At 39.8% G+C, this 20,979-nt stretch overlaps 1 protein-coding gene across 3 annotated transcripts in view; it reads right to left on the bottom strand.

Annotated features, from left to right (window-relative positions):
- The window catches only part of Abcc2 (ATP binding cassette subfamily C member 2), a 79,324-nt gene extending 63,557 nt beyond the window's left edge, over nt 1–15,767 (bottom strand). For 2 of the 3 annotated variants that reach the window (XR_013106755.1, XM_034511876.2), the window contains exons 1-2: nt 4,899–5,055; nt 3,058–3,231 (exon numbers count right to left, since the gene is read on the bottom strand). Coding sequence is in view for 1 of the 3 variants with exons in the window: in XM_034511876.2 (XP_034367767.1) it covers nt 3,058–3,231; nt 4,899–4,928 (204 nt within the window). In the remaining 2 variants the exon portion in view is untranslated. Of the gene's footprint in view, nt 1–3,057; nt 3,232–4,898; nt 5,056–15,652 lie in introns of those variants that run through there. The other variant, XR_013106760.1, reaches the window with a different exon arrangement.
- Nucleotides 15,768–20,979: the final 5,212 nt, after the last annotated feature.

The following is a 20,979-nucleotide window of genomic DNA, read 5'->3' as shown; positions in this document are numbered from 1 at the left end:
CCACACTTCTTACAGTAACCACATATTCCCCTTTATCATTAGAAACATGTACGCAGCTCAGTGCAGAGCAGAAAGACATAGCCGTCTAAAGATTCACCAAGTACCCAATATTCTTTGCTCCGATTTGTGATTTCTTAGATTTCAGACAAGGACTTTCTAAAACTCAACTTTCTTTTTTGTGGTTGTTTATTTTTAAGATTATAATTTAATTGTGTTTCTCTCTTCACTTTCCTCCCCAACCCCCAACCCTCCCACATTCTCTCCCCCCACTCTCTTTTAAATTTAGGGCATTTCACTAATTTCACATATTGCATGCACATATGTAAGTGTGTGTACATATATAGTCTTAAACATAACCTGCTGAGTCTGTGTGTGTAAAATGCAACTTTTCATAAAACAATGCATCTTCTTAGTATCAAAGAGGAGACTGTTTATTCAGACTTAATCCTCCCCCTCTGCAAGACCCTCCTTTACTCAGAGCTCTGGGAATGACACATGTAACAGCCAGATCTGCCCTACCCTGAGGGTGCCCACTTCCACACTCCCCTAACCTGACAGGAACACCTCTTTCAGTTCTAGTGTTCTCAGGGGTTACCTTCCCCAGAAGCCTGTCTACTATGAGACAGCATTTTTACTGGACTTTTTTTCCTGCGTTTACTTAGCTAACTGCTTCCACCCTGGAATAAACTCCACTCTCTCATCTCAGCCTTACTTATTAAAAGTCTTCAGGACATATTGGGCAATGTTTTATTGTATATGTCTGTAATTATCCTCATATCTTACTGGTTTGGCCTCAAGTTTGTTTTTCTGTTCCCTTTGCTCTGACTTTAGCATTTCTACAGCTATCAAATATTTGTTTTGAAATTCAGTCTGCCTTGTTGTCTCCTGTTTTCTGTGTCCTCTGAAGACGAATCTTTAAACGAACCTAGGAAATCAGTTACACAGTGCTCAAGCAAATGAACTAAGTCCACATGAGGTAGCACCTGCCATACTAAAGGTCACACAACCGAAGCAGAGCCAACTCAGACATGGAAGAAAGCAAAAACAGAACAAACAAAACAAAACAGAAAAACATCCCAAAGGCAGGGAGAAGAAAAATGACAAGATGGCGATTTTTACAGAAAAATTAACTTAGGATGAATTATGCTTCTACTATTTGAGAGAAAGAACCAATCATTTCAAAATTTTAGAGAAGTTAAACCTATGCCTGCCACCCTCAGAATAGGGGCCAGAAACTTAAAACCAATTTTAAGTGGGTCTCACACTGGAGTAATATGGGCAGATGAGGAGTGTCTTGGGGGGTGGGGTGGGGTGGGCATTGCTTTTTCTTCTCTATAGAGATTTGTACTTTCAATTTAAACACGTTTAAACAGTGTTAGCTCTATGTCTTCATACAGTGGAACAATATTTAGCCATAAAAAGGGAATTAAGCACTTAATATACTATGAAGATGAAGCGTGAAAACAATACACTAAGAGAAGGCAGTCCTGAAAAACCACATACAGCATGGCTCCCCCATGGCTCCCTTTGTCTATCAGAGACAATGAGGAAATCGGCTTCGCTGAGAGGTAAGAGAAACAGAGACTAAAGGATTTCTTTCTCTTCTAATGACCAGAACTGTTCTAAGGTGAACCATGGCGATCACTGTACAAATCTGTGGATATTAAAAAAAAAAAAAAAAAAAAAAACACTTAATTGTATTTAAATGGGAAAATTATCATATCTCAAAAAGTGGATTTTAAAAACTTACAGATTGTAGTAGGATTGGAGTCTGATTTGTACACTGCCCACTCTCTCCTTGGAAATTCAAGAAAAATGGAAGAAACCTCCTGAATTAACTGACAATAACTGAAGCTAAATATTGTCTAATATATGCTTGATGCAGACTGCATAACTAGGCGCATTTGATACCGACATTGAACTAACATGGTGATCAGCCTCAGTGCTTTGTTCTGTGCTGGGCACCTAAACAGACAAAGGGGACAGTGACCCTGTTAAGCTCTCAAAGAATATTCTTTTCCTTTTGAAAGGTTGACAAAACCCCACTCCCAGCCCCCAGCCCCAGCCTGCAGCTCCCAGCCCCAGCCTGCAGCTCCCAGCCCCAGCCTGCAGCTCCCAGCCCCAGCCTGCAGCTCCCAGCCCATACCTGCAGCTCCCAGCCCCAGCCTGCAGCTCCCAGCCCCAGCCTGCAGCTTCCAGCTCCAGCCTGCAGCTCCCAGCCCCAGCCTGAAGCTCCCAGCCCCAGCCCCTACCTTTTACCCAGTAGCTCCCAGTCCCACCTCCATCCCAGGGTTCAGGATTCCTACTGTCATCACCTCTAAGTCCCAAGGTAACAATAGGCCACAGGTACAGAAGCTCACCAAACAAAGGACTCTAAAAACCTCTTTTAAAATGAGGACAGACAGAAGAGAAGAAAAGCAATGAAGGAAGCGATGGTAGATTTTATAAGGTGACTTCACAGTCTCGTCAGACCGCACTTCTCGTCATTACTAGCTGCCTGAGTGCTACTTCTTTCATTCTCTGGGGATCTCTGCTGTAGCAGGGAAGGAATGGTCACTGTGCATACTAACCCTTCTTTCCACCGTGAGTGCTCATCCTGACTGGTGAAAGACTTTGGAAAAATGTAAAACCCCATTTCAGGTCTAAGTTTGGAGAAGTAAGTGACTGTGGGGCGTCGGTGCAAAAGATAACGCTGTACAGTTCGTTTGCATCTCAGAGTAGGTGCCGACTGAATAGCAGCCTCCTGATTTATTAGAGCGGTTTAAAGAGGTTCACGCCTCAAACCCATAAAAGACAACGCTAATTTGACCCCTCGTATGTACTCGAGGAACTTAATATCCACAAGAATTCAGGCTCACTCTTCTCATACAAAAACCAAAGCTACTTTGGCTAAGAAATCTGGCCAGCAAGACATCGGCAGGACCATAGAATGGCTCTACTTGAAATAGGATTACCTGACAAACTGGTTAGAGACTGGGACAAAGACACTAACCCCAAAGAAAACACCCCACCTGTACAACAGGGGCTTAGAGTTTGAAGACGGTGAAATTACTGTACCTGCTTGGCAAGGTAGAATTTAGTTATAGAAGATCTCTTGGTCCTGGATCTGTATACACTGTAAAGTTGCCAAGGAGCCAAGAGCCAAAGAAATCCCAAGGGAATCCACACAAGAACAGTTTGCTCAAAACAAAGAGGCAGGTTGGCTTCTGGACTTTCCAGTAATGAGAGATTCTGGGGGACCAAAAGGAAAAGACTGTTGGATACAAACTTTTAAAAGACACCCCATTGTCCCAACATTCTCCACATGCTTCCAATAAACTTGAATCCAACTCTACGTTTATAACAATAACAAGCTTTACTTCATAACTATGTGTATTTTCTTCAGGCTCATCATTAATACAATATATCACACTAAAACACATTCACCATTTAATGACATTTAGTGGCTTTTCTCCTCTCAAAACATATCTTCATGTGATTTTAAGTGAATTTCTACACTGACTAGTCTGCATAAAACTTACTAAAATATTTTCCAAATTATAGATAGATGACTATTCCTCTACCCAAAGGGAAAAGCAATTTCCCAGACCTAAGAACACACTACGTGGTTTCTAGCACTATTTGAACTCATTGGTAGATACTCTAACCTGCAGGCATCAGACAGAATGGTTAGGTACTCTATGACATTAGCCTATTACAGCTTATAGCAAAAACAAGAGGACCTGGTACATTCCAGTGCCAGGATAATAGTGCACTGTTAGACAGGAAACATGTTCTGAACAAGAGTTTCATGCAATGAAGAGTCCTTGGAGATGGAGTCATAAAGAGGTAAGAAATTCCTGGATCGGGATCAAACAAAGGTAGGCTTTTCTTTTTTCCATAGATACTTTAAAACAGATCTATTGATACTGATGTTTTAAAGGAAAAGTTAAAGTGTCTGACAAGATGATTTGCAAGATAATTCTTGAAAGGAATTCTCTTTCTCTCTCCCTCCCTCCCTCCCTCCCTCCGTCTCTCCCTCTCTCCCTCTCCCTCCCTCCCTCCTCAGGGTTTCTCTGTGTAACAGCCTTGGCTGTCCTAGAATTTGCCTCGTAGACCAAGTTGGTCTTAAACATACAGAGATCTGCCTGCTTCTGTCTCCCAACCAAGTGTTGGGATTATAGGTCTGTGCCACCGTGCCCACCATGCCCAGCCTTCACAGGGGATTTTCAAGAGATAGTTAGCTACCTTCTAATAGTCTTCATGTCTTGACCATGGGGGCATGGGGAGCTTAATTTCTTCCTAACACATTAAGGACTATATAATGTCTTTCCTGCTCCTCTCAACATTACAGAAGGTCACTAATGACATCAGTACACCCCCAAAAGGCTCAGACATATGCCTTCTCTTTTCCTCCTACCCTACAAAGTATAACTTAACAACCCCCTTCCTAGGACTGACTGAAGAAATTACATTTTTCTTTATTTCTCTGGTAAAAGGCTCTTCTGCAACTAGTCCAAGAAAAACATCTGCAATGCACTAAGCAATGCTAAAGAAAAATGGAATGTCTTTCCCAGGTGTTAAAATCGTGTCGCTAAATTAAACATTTTTTTTTCTTAAAAAAACAGAACTTTAGGCCAAATATACCTCTAAATTTACTGGTTCCTACGGGTGGCCATGCTTGCCTGAGTTTGAAAAGAGGAAAACGCTGGGCGGTGGTGGTGCACGCCTTTAATCCCAGCACCTGGGAGGCAGAGACAGGCGGATTTCTGAGTTCGAGGCCAGCCTGGTCTACAGAGTGAGTTCCAGGACAGCCAGAACTACACAGAGAAACCCTGTCTCGAAAAACAAAACAAAAAACAAAACAAAACAAAAAAAAATGAAAAGAGGAAAACATGAGAATAAATGTAATTTCTCACCCAAAAAGTTGAGTTGCAGAACTCATCCATAATGATTTCCAGTGCCCTCTGTTACAACTTTTCTATGATTGTCTTGTTTCTTCTTTACCTTTTTCCTCGAAAAAAGCAGATGTTAAAGAGTAATGTGCTTTTCCCATCCTCACTGCCCAATTAAAGGCATGCCTCCTGACCTTTCATCCTAACAACTTAATAGTTAACTTTGCTGAGTATACACTATGTCATCCCAGTGAGCAAACATGTGACCGGGAATCACCAGGTACAGGGAGGCTTATCACCTCTCTGAAGCCCTGCCCCTGTAGTGTGACCAAATCTAGAAAGAACCAATCAAACACATTAATGTAGTTGGTAGGTCAGGAGCCCAATACACGTTACCTCCAAAAAACCTGATAGAGTGACCTATGTGTCCCTATATGTGGGTTTCACTTCAGTTTGAACTCACTTAAGAGTTCACAGAGATGCTAAATACCTGTTCCTCTGATTTTTGGGTTGTTTTGTTTTGTTTTGGTTTGGTTTGGTCTGGTTTTTTTGAGACCAGGTTTCTCTGTGTAGCTCTCAATGTCTTGGAACTCACTCTGTAGACCAGGCTGGCCTCAAACTTCACCTGCCTCTGCCTCCCAATTTTTGAGATTAAAGGTGTGCATCACCATGCCTGGCTCCTCTGAGTTTTTGATTAAGAACTTATAATGAACATAATACATGGCTTTAAAGTATTATAAACATTGTTCAAAAAGGTCAAGTTATATGAAAGAGCAAAAGCATTGGGAACCAATGAACATAATTTGAGGAATAAAATGTTAGTCTTATTGGCAGGATTAGGTAGTTTTTCTTTTTATTTTCTATTTGTTGTATTTTTGTTTTTTCATAATTATCAAGTATTATTTGCATAATAGCATTTAAAGGTGGATAACATAAAATGTATCATCCTGACTCCTTCTAAGTATATAATTCAGCAGTGCTAAGTGGACTCATATTGTGAATCAATTTCTAGAACTTTTCACCTTGCAAAACTGAAATTTTATGCCAACTATATATGGCCCCTCTCCTTCCAGTAAAGAGAGGTTGTTTTGTTGGTAATAGAAACAACTTAATATATTCTTTATTTATCTGTTTTTTTGTTTTGTTTTGGGGAACAAGGTCTCGATATGGAACCCTGGAACTCATTCTGTAGGTCAGGCTGGGATGAAACTCACAGAGATCTGCTGGCCTCTGTCTCCTGAACACCACCACAGGCCTGGCTTATATTCTTGTTTATCTGAATAAGGCATTATAAATGCGTTCTGCTATTCAGCCTCAGAATTGAGTTTTGTGTTTGTGTTGATTTAAAACACCAGTTCTATATAATCCTCCAGTCTGTAGTGTTTACCATGTCAGCAGACATGTCTTGACTCAGGATGTTCTAATTAAAATGAGATCTGAAGATATTCAGAACATCACATTTTCATTTTCTGCTAGTAAAATATAACATAAAAAATGGAAACATATTTCTTTTCTAAACTGAGGGATTTGCTACATTTGTCATATTCCTGAGCCAGAAAAACAAAACAGTGGTACTCACAGAGGCATTTAAACTCAGTAGCTACTGTGGTGACTGACAGGGACCATCACCTCAGTTGACTTTCCAGGTAGATGCTGCCCCAGTGGTACTCCCAGGAGAATCAGAACAATCAATCACCCAACCAGCACACGAATTATGAGAAATAGTCAAATGTTTTAAGCCACTAAGTAATTAAGCTGCTTTTTCTGCAATGATATTTTTACTATCTTACTATAGTGTGTAACGCGCGCCCCCAAAATCCCTTTTCGCCCGAGAATAAAGACAGGAGGTGATAGTCGGGTTTACTGCCACGAGGAACTTTTTACTACTCCATACGATAAAGCGGAAAGACCCAAGAAACCGGAAGAGGGTCCCTTAAATACACCCTAGAGTGACGTATTCACTTCTGAATGGCTGTTCGCTCACTACCCAGTATTACGCCTCGGGATAGGCCAGTGGCTTGGCGCTCTTTCTGCCTAGCAGCTGCTCAGAATGATTGTTTACTGCTGGGGAAACATGTAGCCAGCGCCATGTTGGAAAACGCATGTGTATAGCCACTGAAACAGTGGCTCACTACAATAGTGTTTTGTTTTTTTTTTTATAATGTTGGTCATTGACCCTCTAAATCACTTAAATGAGCTATAGTTAGCCTGAAAGTTCCCACCAAACCAGACATTACTTTTTTTAGTTTTAGGACTTGTGAGATTTTTCAGGGGGTTCTTGCTACCAAGCATGTCAACATGAATTCAATTCCTGGAACCCATAAAGGCAAAGGCAGAGTAGCAGCTCCAGCAAGTATTCCTCTGACCTCCACACGTGCACCCATGTACATGCACAGATAATGTAAATAAGTGTGGTTTTGTTGTTAGCATATGTCATTTGTACAGTGCAAAAAGTTTCATTATGAGACATTTGCAAAGGTACACAGTGTACTTTGGTCATGTTCATTCATCCTTCAGTGGTTTGTAAGTCCTTGTCCCCTTTGATTGGCTCCTTTTAGCCTCAAATAGGTCTCTACTTTTATGTGTTTAAATTTTTAAATCTAGATTCCATGTCTGAGAGAAAACATGCAATATTATCTTATTTTGCTTGACGTTTTCCTATGGTTTTTTTCCCTAGAAGTTTCAAATTTTCCTATCTTCCATTAAAGTCCCTGAGTCATTTTAAATGAATGTTTTATATAGGATGAGACATCATGATTGAGTTTCTTTCTTCTACTCTGGGACATCTAATTCTCACAGAGCCATTTGTTGAAGAGGTTGTCTTTCCTTCTATGTATGTTTTTAGAGCCTTTGTCATGATGGCTAGAACTTTATGGGTCTATTCACGTCTATCATTGGTCTAAGAATCTGTTTCTATACCAATACTTTAGTGTTTTTGTTACAAGGGCTCTGTGATATAACTTTAAGTCATGTATAATGATCTTTCCAGCATTGCTCCTTTTGCTCGGGATTGCTTTAGCTATCTGGCATTTTTTTTTTTTTTTTTTTTTTTGGTGCCTTCTTGTTATATTTTTCCATTTCTGTGAAGATTTTTGTTGCAATTTTGATGAGTTTTGCACTGAGTCTGTAGATCATTTTGGCGACACTACCATTTCAAAATATCAATTATGCCAATTCATTATTTTATGTTTTAAAGGTTTTATTATTTTGTTTGTTTTGTTTTGCTTTGTTGCTTTGTTTTGTTTTTACCTTCTTATTAGATTATTCTTAGGTGTGGAAGGTTCTTTGAGGCTAATATGAATGCAAATGCTTCTCTCGTTTTCTTTCTTAGCACTTTTGTGACTAGTATACAGAGAAGCTGCTGTATACTAGTGTTTTGCTTTTGTTATTGCTATTTTAAGACAGGGTTTCACTAAATATCCCTGGTTCACAGATATCTGCTGCCTCTGCCTCCCCTGTGCAGGGATTGAAGGTGAGCACCACTGCACCCAGACTGCACCCTGTGTTGCTTTGTCTCTGTGCTTTGCTGACGATACTTGTCAGAGCTAAATTTCTAATGGAATCATTAGCGTGTGGTTAAGTATAGGATCATGTGGTCCGCAAGCAAGAATACTAAGACTTCTTTCTTCTCTCTTTGTATTCTTTTTATTTCTTTCAGTTGCCTTATTGCTCTGGCTAAGAATCCAAGCACTATATTGAGTAGGAGCAAGAGTGAACACCCTCAGTTTTGAGAGAAATGCTTTGAAGCTTTCCCCCATTTTATAGAATGTTGGCTTAGGTTGTTCTATACAGCCTTCACTATGTTGTGGTGGAATCTCTTTAGTTCTAAATTTCTCCCCAACTTTTATAATTATAAAAGTAACTTTTATTTGACTAATGTAATTGTCGTCTTGGAGGCTTACTGCTAAAGTAAGCAGTTACTTTCTAGCTCTTTCTGAACTCTGACTGGCTGGTTCAACTCAGCTGTTCCAGCTCAAACTCCTCTCCAAGCTGACTGGTTCAGTCTAACTTCTCTCAGCTTCTCACTGAATTGCTCTGCTTGGCCTCAAACTAACTCTAGCAATTTGTTCTAATCTTCTGGCTCCTTTTTTCTCTGGCTCCAACTGCCTCTGCTGCCCTGCACTGAATGGCATGAACTCATGAACAAACTCAACTCCACTGCACTGCACTCACTGCACTGACTCCCAACTGACTCTCTGTTCTGCGCGCCTCCTGTGTCCCCTCTGCCCGTGGAAGAGGTACACGTGAGACAGTATTCGGGTATCACCACAGCGAGGCTTTAATCTGTATCAGCAGACGTGAAAGACCTCGGAAGGGCCAAAGACAGGAAGAGGCACAGCTTAAATACACCCTAGAGTGACGTGTTCACTTCTGATTGGCTGTTCACTCATCACCCATAATACGCCCCGGGATGGGCAGTGACTTTTGGAGCGCTTTTGCCTTTTGCACCTGCGCAGTTAATTGTTTACTAGTGGGAGGACACGATGTCCGGGCCATCTTGGAATGGCGGATACTGACATGCTCACTGTGGCTCCCAACAACTCTCAACTGATAGACTCAACTCAGTTCAACTGAACCCCACTCACTGAACTGCCCTCCAATTAGATGTCACTTTCAAACATGGCTGCCACCTCCTACAACCTAACCTTACCTACATTGGGATTAAAGGTGTGTCCTAAGGGTGTGTCTGTACTCCAGCCAGAGGGATTAAAGGTGTGTTATTTCAGACAGATCATATAGAACTAAAAGGTCTTTGGATGTGATCCCTTGCCAGAACAGCCATGTTGTTGGATTAAAATTCCTCTACATATCATGAAGGGATATTGAAATTTTTCAGGGTTTTTTTTTTTAAATCTATTAAGATGATCAAATGACTTCTGTCATCGAGTCTATTTATACCCTGTATTACATTTATTAATTTGTATATGCTGAAACTTCTTTACATCTTTAGAATAAAACGAGCTTGATTCTGGCATATGATGTGCTATAGAATTTGGTTAAGGTATTTTATTGAGAAAGATTGTGTCTACATCATGAAAATTGATCTACAACTTTGTGGTTGTGTCTTTATCTGTTTTTGACATGAAGCAATACTGGCTTTGTACAGTAAATTTTGTTAGTCTTCTCTCCTCCCCCACCTCCTTGCAGTTTTAGAGACTGAACCAGGGTCTTATTTGTGCTAGGCAGGTGCTTTACCAGGGTGCCACATCCCATTTAACTGCTTTTTAATACAAGAATGAACAGGTACCTGGATAAAATAGGAAGGGTATGTTATGACACATCCCCCTCTGGCTGTAGCCATTGTGTTCCATACTTGCCAACTATTTCCTATTGTTGCTATAATATGCCTACCAGTCATTGACACAGAGAAGTGACTTGGCTCCGAGCAAGAACATGTTGACCACATACCTTGTTTTGTTCTGTCTGTTCTGAATGTTCTGTATGTATGAGGTTTGCTAATCTTAAGAAATTCCACAAAGCTTTACACAGCACCCATTAAATCAAAGGTCAATACGAATTGTTATGTCTGAAATATCTTGAGTCAGAGCTGACCACTGGGCAGTACTTCCTGTATCTGCATATGAACTCATTGTGTTTTCTGTGGTTTTACCCTTTATGAACTGACAGAAAAAGATATCCGTTATCTTAGTTCAGATATTCTGAGCTATGTCCCTGATCTGACCAGTATCGGGGTGTATGTTCAATAACCTATTCTTGCTTAACTGAGATCAGTGTTCATATGGTTCGTGTGGGGATTCATGAACCGCAACAGGTGCTTCTATGCTGTGTTGAAAACTGATGGAGAGTCTGATGAAGAGTCTGTGGAAATTAGATCACCATTGCTAACAGAGAGGCCTGTTTATCCACAGGCCAGTGAGGCCTTGGGGAAATTGGGTTACAATAAAAAGGAAACAGAAGCTCAGCATTTGTTTGTTTGTTGTTGTTGTTGTTTTGTTTGTTTTTTTTTTTTTTACAAAGAATGTTATCATAGTTTATTGACAACAACAGCAATGGCTCTAAACTTGTAAAATTTTACTTCAAAGGCAAATCACATATTTCCTTATGAATCACTGGGATAAATGTAGGGCGTGGACCTCAAGTTCACAATGAAGAAAACACAGCTCATAATTCTAAAATAATAATAAACAGTAAAATTGTTTCCTTATATATCAGCTGTGATGAATATATGAAGTTTTGAACTCTCAGTCTCATTCTAACTATGAAGGAAGACCAACTGAGCCTTCAGAACTAAGAAAGGGACGCCTTAGCAGGTCCAGGCCTTATCAGTCCCTTAAAATGGCCTTTGTCTCTTGGTTCAGGGAAAAAGACTATCTTTGTCTATCTTTGGGATAGACAAGCTCAAATACAGGGTCCAGTCCCAGCACAAAGTCAGCACATCTGTATTGGCATCTCTTTTGATTGTCAGGGTTTAGCTTAATAGGATGAGTTAATCAGTTTTCTAAAGAGTAGAAAGGGGTAAATTATAAACTCAGGAGTTTGTTTTAACATCCAGTATTTCAAAGTTAACAATTTAATTATTGCCGTTAAAGACTGTTGTCAACTCAAACATTTAAAGCAACATTTCCTAAAATCTATCAGGCTAAGTTAATCAATAAGTGAGCTGAAGCAATTGCGACAGTCTAGGGATGTCACACCACAGTCTGCTGTGACCCTCCGAGACTCCTCCTGCTCTGACGCATTCCTGAGAAATGACTGAATCTTTTCGGCTAGTTAAAACACTTTTCAAACCGCAAAATGAAGAATGGAGGGAATATCTACTCCACCCTTAGAGCAGGCTGACTTCGGAAGACCTCAGTCCTCACTTTGGGATTAGATTTACACATGCATTTAAGATAAAACTAATGTAATAAACCTGTTAGCCAGAATGCTCTGGCAATCTTTTAATTTCTGTAAAATAAAAAAAAAAAAACGTACCTATGCTTTTTATTTAAGAAGTCAAAGTATAATTTTTGGGTTGGAATCTTTAAGAAGCTAAGAAAGAATCTGACAGTTTTCAGATGGAAATGAGAAGCATTAGGTACCATTCCTCCCAGGTTTCTTCTAAAATGAAAGGCTCAGATTTGGTATATCAAATCTTTCAGTTTAATGACTGTTACAAAGCAAATTTTAAAGCAAGTGAGGCTATCACAGAGATCCCTAATCTTCTCTGAGTGTTTGGCATCTCAATAAATAGTGTTTCTTTAGCTCTGCTTTAGTGAAATACGGGGCAATTTTTATAAGACATAGAAGCATTGTAAAGAACACTAAGATAGCCCACAGCTTGGGTTCTGGAACATTGATAGCTATTTCTCCATATTACCTATGTAGTAGTCTTCCTCAAGAGAATAGTAGATGTATCAGTAAAAGGTAAATCAGATCTAGTGCAGTAGACAGAAGTGTCATAGGGTACCAATAGAAGGAAGGTATAGATGAAGTCAGTTTAATATGATGCTAACCTTTGGCTCAACTACACTTAAATCACAAGCTACTGCTGTTCTTGTTATATGAAGAGGAAAAGGCAAGGACTATATGAAAATAAAAGATCCTCAGAAGTCTATCAGGAAGATACTCCAAAAATTCTTAAATGATATAAAACCAAGTTAATCCAGCTATGAACCAAAAGTTACATCCTGCCGGCTCAGTTTTGTTAAAATAAAATACTTCAGTGGACCTGAAGCTAAGAATGCTTTTGATAAAATGTGAAGAATATTCAGTGATAAAGGTTGCTTGATTTTCTCTTTTATCCCACAAAGCCCCCACAATTTATGTGGCCCCTTATAAAAAATAAATAAATAAAAGTTGCCTAACTCCTGAATTGCACTTCAGAAATGACAGAAGAGAGCCAAATAAAGTAAAATGACAGCTTCGTATCTCTGTCGGAATGAGGGTGAAAAAGAGGAGAAATCTACATTAGGTGGTGTTCTGGAGAACTCAGATTCACATCTGCCTAATTTCCAGGCCATGCAAGGGTCTGCACAACAGCTTAGAGTCTACAGCACCAGCCAGACACATGACTCTGAACTCTTCTGCTGCTAGCATTTAGCAAATGCCAAGAATTGTAGGTATATGTTATTGTAAATGTATCAAAACAGATAGACTACATAGAACCAAGAAGGAATGTAAACTATGAGTTTTGTGTGCTATACAATTATAGAGTAATTAAATAAAGCAATTATAATAGTGGATATTGAAATTAAGGGAGGCTGTACCTTTATGGGAACAGAGTTTATAGAAAATCTCTGCACCTTCAATTCAAGTTTGCTGTGAACTAAAATTGCTCTAAAAGAGATATTTTTGAAAGGATGCTCCTTTTAAAATATTTATTTATTTATTTATTTATTTATTTATCTGAGTGCTTATTCTCTCTATTTGCATGTATAGCTGCATGATAGAAGAAGGCTTCAGACAGAAGAGGGCATCAGGTTCCATGATAGATGGTTGTGAGTCACTATGTGGTTGCTGGGAATTGAACTCAGGACCTCTGGAAGAGAAGCCAGTGCTCTTAACCACTGAGCCATATCTCCAGCCCATAAACACAAATTTTTAAAAAGCAAGTAGAACACATGTTACTTCTTTTTTATAAATATTATGTATTTATAGATTCAAACAATTTGAATATTGTTGAAAATGAGATGGTTTTTATTTGTGTGTTGTTTTTAATTTTATTATTATATCATATCTGTATGAGTGTTTTCCTTGCATGTATATCTCTGCACTATGTGCATGCCCATTGCCCAAGAGGCCAGAAGAAGGTATTGGAATCTCTGGAATACTTGAACCTGGATCCTCTGCAAGAGCAGCCAGTGCTGATAGCCTCTGAGCCACTCCTCCAGCTCCTTCTTTTATTTTTAAGACTGGATCTTACGTAGCTCAGGCTGGCCTCAAACTCACTATTTACCAAAGCTGGCTTTAAACTCCTCATCTTCCGGACTCATTTTCCCAAGTGTGAGCCAAATGTTTGGCTTTCAAATGAATTGCTAATAGTAGTTTTTCTTGGACTGTGAGACAACTAGGGCTTCTGAAACTTGCTTTTTATGTTAGACACTGGAAGCCAGGGAACAACAGCAAAGCTTTTGGAAGCCTAAAATATATTTTATGAGAACTTACATAAGAAATAGCAAGACCATTACCTGGAATCACTGAGAAGAGCAAAAGTATCAGAAGACTGAATGGGCAAATACCTCACAGTATTTTTAATAGAAAAGGATGAAGAGATGCTAATAAAACACACACACACACACACACACACACACACACACACGCACGCACGCACGCGCGCACGCACACGCGCACACGCGCACACACGCACACACGCACACACACATGCCTGACTTTAACTATTGGGAAAAAACAGAATAGTTTGTTAAGTAAAGAATGTTTCGGGGATTAAAAGAGATGATCACTAATGATAGGAGTAAATACTTTAAGAGCAGACATACAAGCTAACCTAGTTTCTGTTTCTGTGTGGTCTTATTAAATAATCAGCAGGCATATATTGTGAGCTGGGCAAGGCATTTGACAAAATATCATGATTTCTGAGTAGTTTAGGATTAGAGTATACTATATTAGTTGAACACTGATATATTCGAAGAAATTAACAGAACGAAGTAATGGGTATGCTGAGAGGCTCTGCTAGTGTCGCCTGCATAATTTTAAACATTTTCCTAATGTGTGAGAGATACACACTGTGTGTATGTGAGGTGTGTGTTGTGTGTGTGTGAGTGTGGGCACGTGTGTACCACAGCACACATGTGGTAGAGGTCAGAGGACAATTTTTAGGAGTCTGCTTTCTCCTTCCACCATGAGTTCTGAGGACTGAACTCAGCTCACCAGGCTGTGTAGCAAACACTTTTACCCTCTGAGCCTCTTACCAGCCCACTTCATTGATTTCACCGGCAGCTTGTAGGCATTAAGAGAACTTGCATTTAACAGATATCTATAACATTACAGTGTTCTCTATGATATCTGGACAGAGTCACTCTGTATAGCTTGCACCAGCCTCCTGACTCACTCCCTTTTGTCTCATTTAGTTATTTAACAATTCTACAAGGTAGGTATTTTTATTCTTGTTTTACCAATCAGGAATCTGGGGCCCAGACAGCTTAAAAGAATTATTCTGTACTCAACAAGTTATAAAGAATAATGTTTCATAGCCATATGGCAGAAATACCAAAAATTCTCTTTCTGTTCCCAAATGAGGTATTAACTACTCTGGGAAGAAGGCAACTAGAAAACCTGCAAGGTTCTAGAATTCAGTGAATATAAAATTTACACAAAAGACAAATAGTTTGATGGTCCCTTTACCTAAAGACAAACCGCAGGACTTTGTTTTACATCGCCAACTCCCCTAGGACCTTGAAGATGGAGTCAAAGTCCAACATATGCAAAATTTTAGGAATGTTCCTAGTCTACCAAGTTAGGCCTTTTATTTCCTTAACGAACTTCCTCCTTGTAAGAGCTACCTCTCATATTTAAAGGCCGTACTATAAAAGACTGTAAGATAATAAAGGAGTCGGAAAGTTGGTTTTATGTAAGAGGATTTCTCTTCATTTCTTTTCTTCTTCGATCATAGTGATGCAACCTAGGACTTTATTTAGGTTAGGCAAGAGCCCTTTACCTCCCTGCTATAACCCCAGCCTCCAAATCTTCCCTTATCTGTTCCCAAAAGCATGTTTTAATAGCTCAGTGTGTGTGTGTGTGTGTGTGTGTGTGTGTGTGTGTGTGTGTGTATGCCTTTACTGCATGCTATTTCAATCAACACAATGACGTATACTCACAGTAGAATTCTCAAAAGCTTCTCTTCTTCACTGATGTTGCTTTACTAACTTGCATGACTTTACAGAAAGAAATTTCCTCATGACACAGTTTTCATCCTTGTTCCGCGATGCACCACTATAACTAAGCAGATATAATTGACAGGAGATGGTTAGTCACAATGACTCAGGAGAAAATGCACTGCATTATTGGTACTTAGCAAGCAAAGTCTGATTAGTAAGTCATTAATTCAACAAGCTAGTAAAAATCTTTTTAAAAGTTTACACAACTTCAGTGACTAAGATAACTCTAAGAGTTGTACACTTCGGGTTAATGATTAGAGATATTAAATTTAAGGAAGGTTTGCCTTTCCTGTGTAATACTTAGACACCCAGAGTAAGGTGACAACTGTAAAAAGATGATCTTTGTCTTCATATTTTAAAATTTATTCATGTATCTAGACAAAAAAATTAAAAAATAGACTATGAAATAGCAAAGACATTTCTCCATCAAAGGTAGTATGTCTATTCTCATACTGCTAAAATGACCACAGGTTTTTGTTGTTGGTGTTGTTGTGGTTTTTTTTTTCACTATCCAGGAACTAAGGGCAAGAGTTCAGTTCAGGGTAGAAGACTTACTTACCAATGTGCAAGGCCACAGGTTTTAAGTCCAGCACTTAAACAAACGAACCAAAAATCCATGGGTCAAATTAAAATTAACGTCATTTTAATATTGTACTGTAAAATTATTTTCATTTCAATTGCCAAAACCTAGAATATAGTGAAATTCTTCCTAAAGGGTAAGTTGCAAAGAACATATTTAAATAATAAATGAACTTATTAAATTATCAATAAGACTTAAAGCCTACCAAAAAAAGGTGCTTAGTAAAAAGAAGTTTATGTGGGTTTCTAAATTCATACTTTCGCCGGGCAGTGGTGGCGCACGCCTTTAATTCCAGCACTTGGGAGGCAGAGGCAGGCGGATTTCTGAGTTCGAGGCCAGCCTGGTCTACAGAGTGAGTTCCAGGACAGCCAGAGCTACACAGAGAAACCCTGTCTCGAAAAAACCAAAAAAAAAAAAAAAAAAAAAAAAAATTAATTCATACTTTTAGCCAGGCAATGGTGGCGCACGCCTTTAATTTAAGACATTTCTCCATCAAAGGTAGTATGTCTATTCTCATACTGCTAAAATGACCACAGGTTTTTGTCTTTAATGGTGGCGCACTTGGGAGGCAGAGGCAGATGGATTTCTAAGTTCGAGGCCAGCCTGGTCTACAGAGTGAGTTCCAGGACAGCCAGGGCTACACAGAGAAACCCTGTCTTGGAAAACAGACAAATAAATAAATAAATAAAAATAAAGTCCATACTTTCAAAATTGATAAAAGTTGGTCCAGCAAGTGGGTGAGGTGCTTGCCAAAGAGCTTGCCAATTTGAGTTTGTTCTCTGGAGCCCATGGAACAGTTAAAGAAGAGTGGCCACTCCCCAAAGCTGCCCTCGCATGTTTATGCATGTCAGACACACAAAATGAAAATAACTGAAGTTATAAAAGCTATCAATGGCACTGAATCAATATTCCTAGTAGGCTCCTAGAATACACTTTGTTTAGGGGTTGCAGGGTTTGGGGGGAAGGGCTGTTGTTTTTTTTGCTATCAGGCCTTCCTGTGTAACCCAGGCGAGCTGGAGCTTCCCATCTTCAAGCTTCAGCCTCCTGTGAGCGCTGAGATTACAGCTTTCAACCTTTGACAAACCACACAGAATGGCACGTCCTAGAAACAATGTTCTTTGGACAGCAAGATAGCAACATAGAAAAAACAATGATTTTTTTTTTAAGATCTTTACTTCACACCATCCCATAAAACATAATCTCGGCAAATCATAACACAAGGGTAAACAGACTAGCACAAAGACCTATGCAGTAGAAGGAAGATGCTCCTCTGAGTTCTGAAAAACACAGGCAATATAGAAAATAAGAAAACATGATGCATCATTTTTCAAAAGGGGCTTTCTAAAACAAACACTGATATGAAGTAGCCAGATAGAAAGTTTATCTGACATAAATTACATACAGAGAAGGCACTTTAGACTATAATATCATGGGGAAACATTCAACTTTCTGAGCACTAAGTATATTACTAGCGAAAGTTGTATGATTTTTCTTGAGACAAGGTCTCACTGTATTGCCTAGACTGGCCTCAAACTCCTGGGCCCAAGCAACACTCCTGCCTGCTTCCCACCTGTTTGGGAATACAGGCCTGAGTCACTGACTAGCAAGAAATCCTAGCCATTGCTTTCAGGAGAATTGAAGGAAATGACACAATCTTGCCTGTACTGGTTTGAATAGTGCAGAATATTGGTTCCCCAAGTTCACATCTGTGTGATCTGGTGATGGTAGCAAGAACTACTATCTTGACATATGCCTGTGAACTTGCTTCATCTCCAAATATCAAATATCTTATAACTGATGACTTAGAGTTATTATAGACAGTAATGTGAACTGACACCATGTAAATAGCCAAATTAGTGGTCTCAAGAAAATTTACTAGACAAATATCTTTAAATTACTTGTGTGCATTTACATATATTCATACATAGATGTAGAAGTTTGCAAACACTTTTATTAGCAGTTAGCTTTTACTTGTTTGAAGACTCCTTTGAAGGTCCACCAATTAGTAATTTTAAGAAGTTTGAACTAAAAGGCCCATATTTTATTTAAATGATACCTCAGTGTAATGTGTGTCTTCTAAAAATTTATCTAATATTGATACATTATTTCTCTGCCAGTGAAATGAGCCAATTCAAGCCAGATAAAAGTATACATAGGCAGGCTTATTGCCATGAGCAGGGACAAGGGGTAGTGGAGGGTGAGAGAACGAGGAGGGACCGAAACATGTGGATATATAGAAGAGCCTCTGGGGTAAAGAACCCTGGGCCGGAAAGTTCAGGCTTGACAGGCAGGGTATGCCAGATAGGACTGAGTGAGGGATGCTGGGAGAACCTGGTGGCCAGGTCTGCTTTGGTATATAAAATATGCACCAACTGGAAGCCAAACATGTATTTGTGCCCGTAAAGACACGTGAGGCAGGACCTGTTGTAAGAACCTGCTAGCTCTCAGGTAATTTTATTTTCTTAACTATTTACAAATTCCAAATTTACAAGCCTGATTCTACAACTAAATTGTTGTAAAAAATCTTTAGACATCTCTGTGTCAAACTACCGGGCTAGTCTACCTTTCTCTTGAGCTCCTCCAAACCCCAGAGGGCTCCTTAGCTCTCTTTCCTGGAATCCTGTTTCACCTGTGTCCTGCCAGCTGCTTCTCTGTGGTTCCTGCAAGCCCAGAGAGAGAATCCTTATCTATTACCTGGAGCTTCTTCCATAAAGCTCTTCCAAGACAAAAGCAAAAGAACCTCAAAGCCAGAGTCAGCCCAAGAGCCCCAATGAGCGCTCTCTCAAAGGTCCAATTGCTATAAAGTTCTCCCTACACCACCCTTGTCAGACTGAGCCAAGTCATTGTCATGGTGGGGGGCTCCAAGCCAAGACGGGCTGGGAGGATAATCAATCTTTACACTGGAGCAGCTCAAGGTCATACAGTTAACTTTGCCTCTCGTGATAGAGCAAAGACTACAAGACCTCTCCCCAAGCACTTGCCTTAAAATAGGAGGGAACTTTCCATTCTTTAGGTCTTATCTAAGGAGGCTTTTATAGGTACACTCAAACTGCATCTCTACAGGACACACCTGAATGCAGCTGACAAATGCAGTATCTTTTTAGGCTTTTATGTTTTGCTAACAACTAGGTTTGCTATGAATCATAATCAAATATCCTACAACACCTTAAAATCTATAATCTATTTTTAAAATCTTTTACTAAGCACGTTGCATCTGAAGGGCTTCAAGCACAGGGAAGGCATACAGATTTGGGCTGAACAAAAAAAATGCTGTTCTCGAGATCATGACTTTGACATGAGAGACAACTGTGTTGTATCAGCCTCACGAGACTCTCTGTGGCCTCTGAAGACAGGGAGGACTATCGCCTCATATCTTGTGATTAGACCCTTGAGAAATAGGTTACAAAATGAGCAAACACGATGACCTATGAGGCAGTGTCCTATCTTCACAGAAACAACAGGGTCTGAGCAATCTTGGGTGTAAAGTGCGTTCTTCCAGGAGCAGACTCAAACTTAGAGCAGATTCAGCAAGTTCCAACAAACTTCTGAGGCCTTTGAACTCAGTTGAACCAAGAGACTTATCTTACTAGTAAGATTGCATTTCCAAAGATAGGTTATCTCTTGCAAATTATTGACACATTGCATAGCTTTAGTTTTCTTAACTCTTAGCAACTGCTAGACTGGGAACTGACTCAATTTTGCATTCGTTCGGGGCCCTTGCAAAGGTGGCTTGAAGGAAAATATTTGTTGGTTTAAAAAACTAAAACCCCGAAAACCTGCAGTGCACACAGTTAATTCCAGTGGCTCTGTTCCATCTGTCTCTCCAATTTTTTTGTTTTGTTTTTTGGCATGTCAGATTTATTCTTTTAAATAGGTGTAAGGTTACGTCAATAGCTTCAGGCAGGACTCCTCTCTAGATCTACATTAAGCAAGAAAGGATCATTTTCAGGAGGACTTCCAAAAGCAGAAGCAAACTCTCTGGCCTCTCAAATGATACAAGTTCCTCAGTCAAGTCCTCACTGGGGAGTGAGACTTGCAAGAGACCCCGAATACCCAGGGCGAGCTGCTTATATACCCTCAGCCCTGGGGGGAGAGGGGTGTAAAGCGCGTGGAGGTGCGCGAGATTGGTCAGAACTGCAGTGCTTCATTAGCATACCACATTAGCATACCCCGCTGGGGAGGGGGTGATTGGTCAGGATCGTGGTACCCCATTAGCATACCCTGCTCGATTGTGGTACCTCATTAGCATACCCCATTCGGGAGGGGTTGGTGCCAAACTGAGTTGACACATGTGCAGTGCACTATTTACTAGTAGCCTATACCAGAGGCCGAGGCTGGTGCCATCTTGACCGGCCGAGTCGGGTTGGTGGCCTACACTTAATGAAGCTCATCCCTGAACCTATCTATGCTGAGGACAGCCTTCTCTAAGGCACTGGTCCTTCGTGGGAAGCCTTAATGGTTTTGTTCCAGTACAGACTCAGGATAATATGAGAGCAAGCTATTTTCATATCAGAAGAGGACTTAACATGTTTTTGAAAAATACATAAAATATAACAAAATTACAAATGAAAAGAAAAGATTCAACAAGGGACAAGGCGATTGTGCAAAACTCACTCTGCTTCCATCTACATAAAGGCAGCAAATTTACCTCTGCTGTTCTCATCAGAGAATGAAAGGAGGGAAACTT

The sequence above is a fragment of the Arvicanthis niloticus genome, chromosome 1, assembly GCF_011762505.2.
Source record: "Arvicanthis niloticus isolate mArvNil1 chromosome 1, mArvNil1.pat.X, whole genome shotgun sequence".
Taxonomy (NCBI): Eukaryota; Metazoa; Chordata; class Mammalia; order Rodentia; family Muridae; genus Arvicanthis; species Arvicanthis niloticus.
Note: the sequence above shows the minus strand (reverse complement) of the source record. Positions and strands in the feature narration are given on the sequence as shown.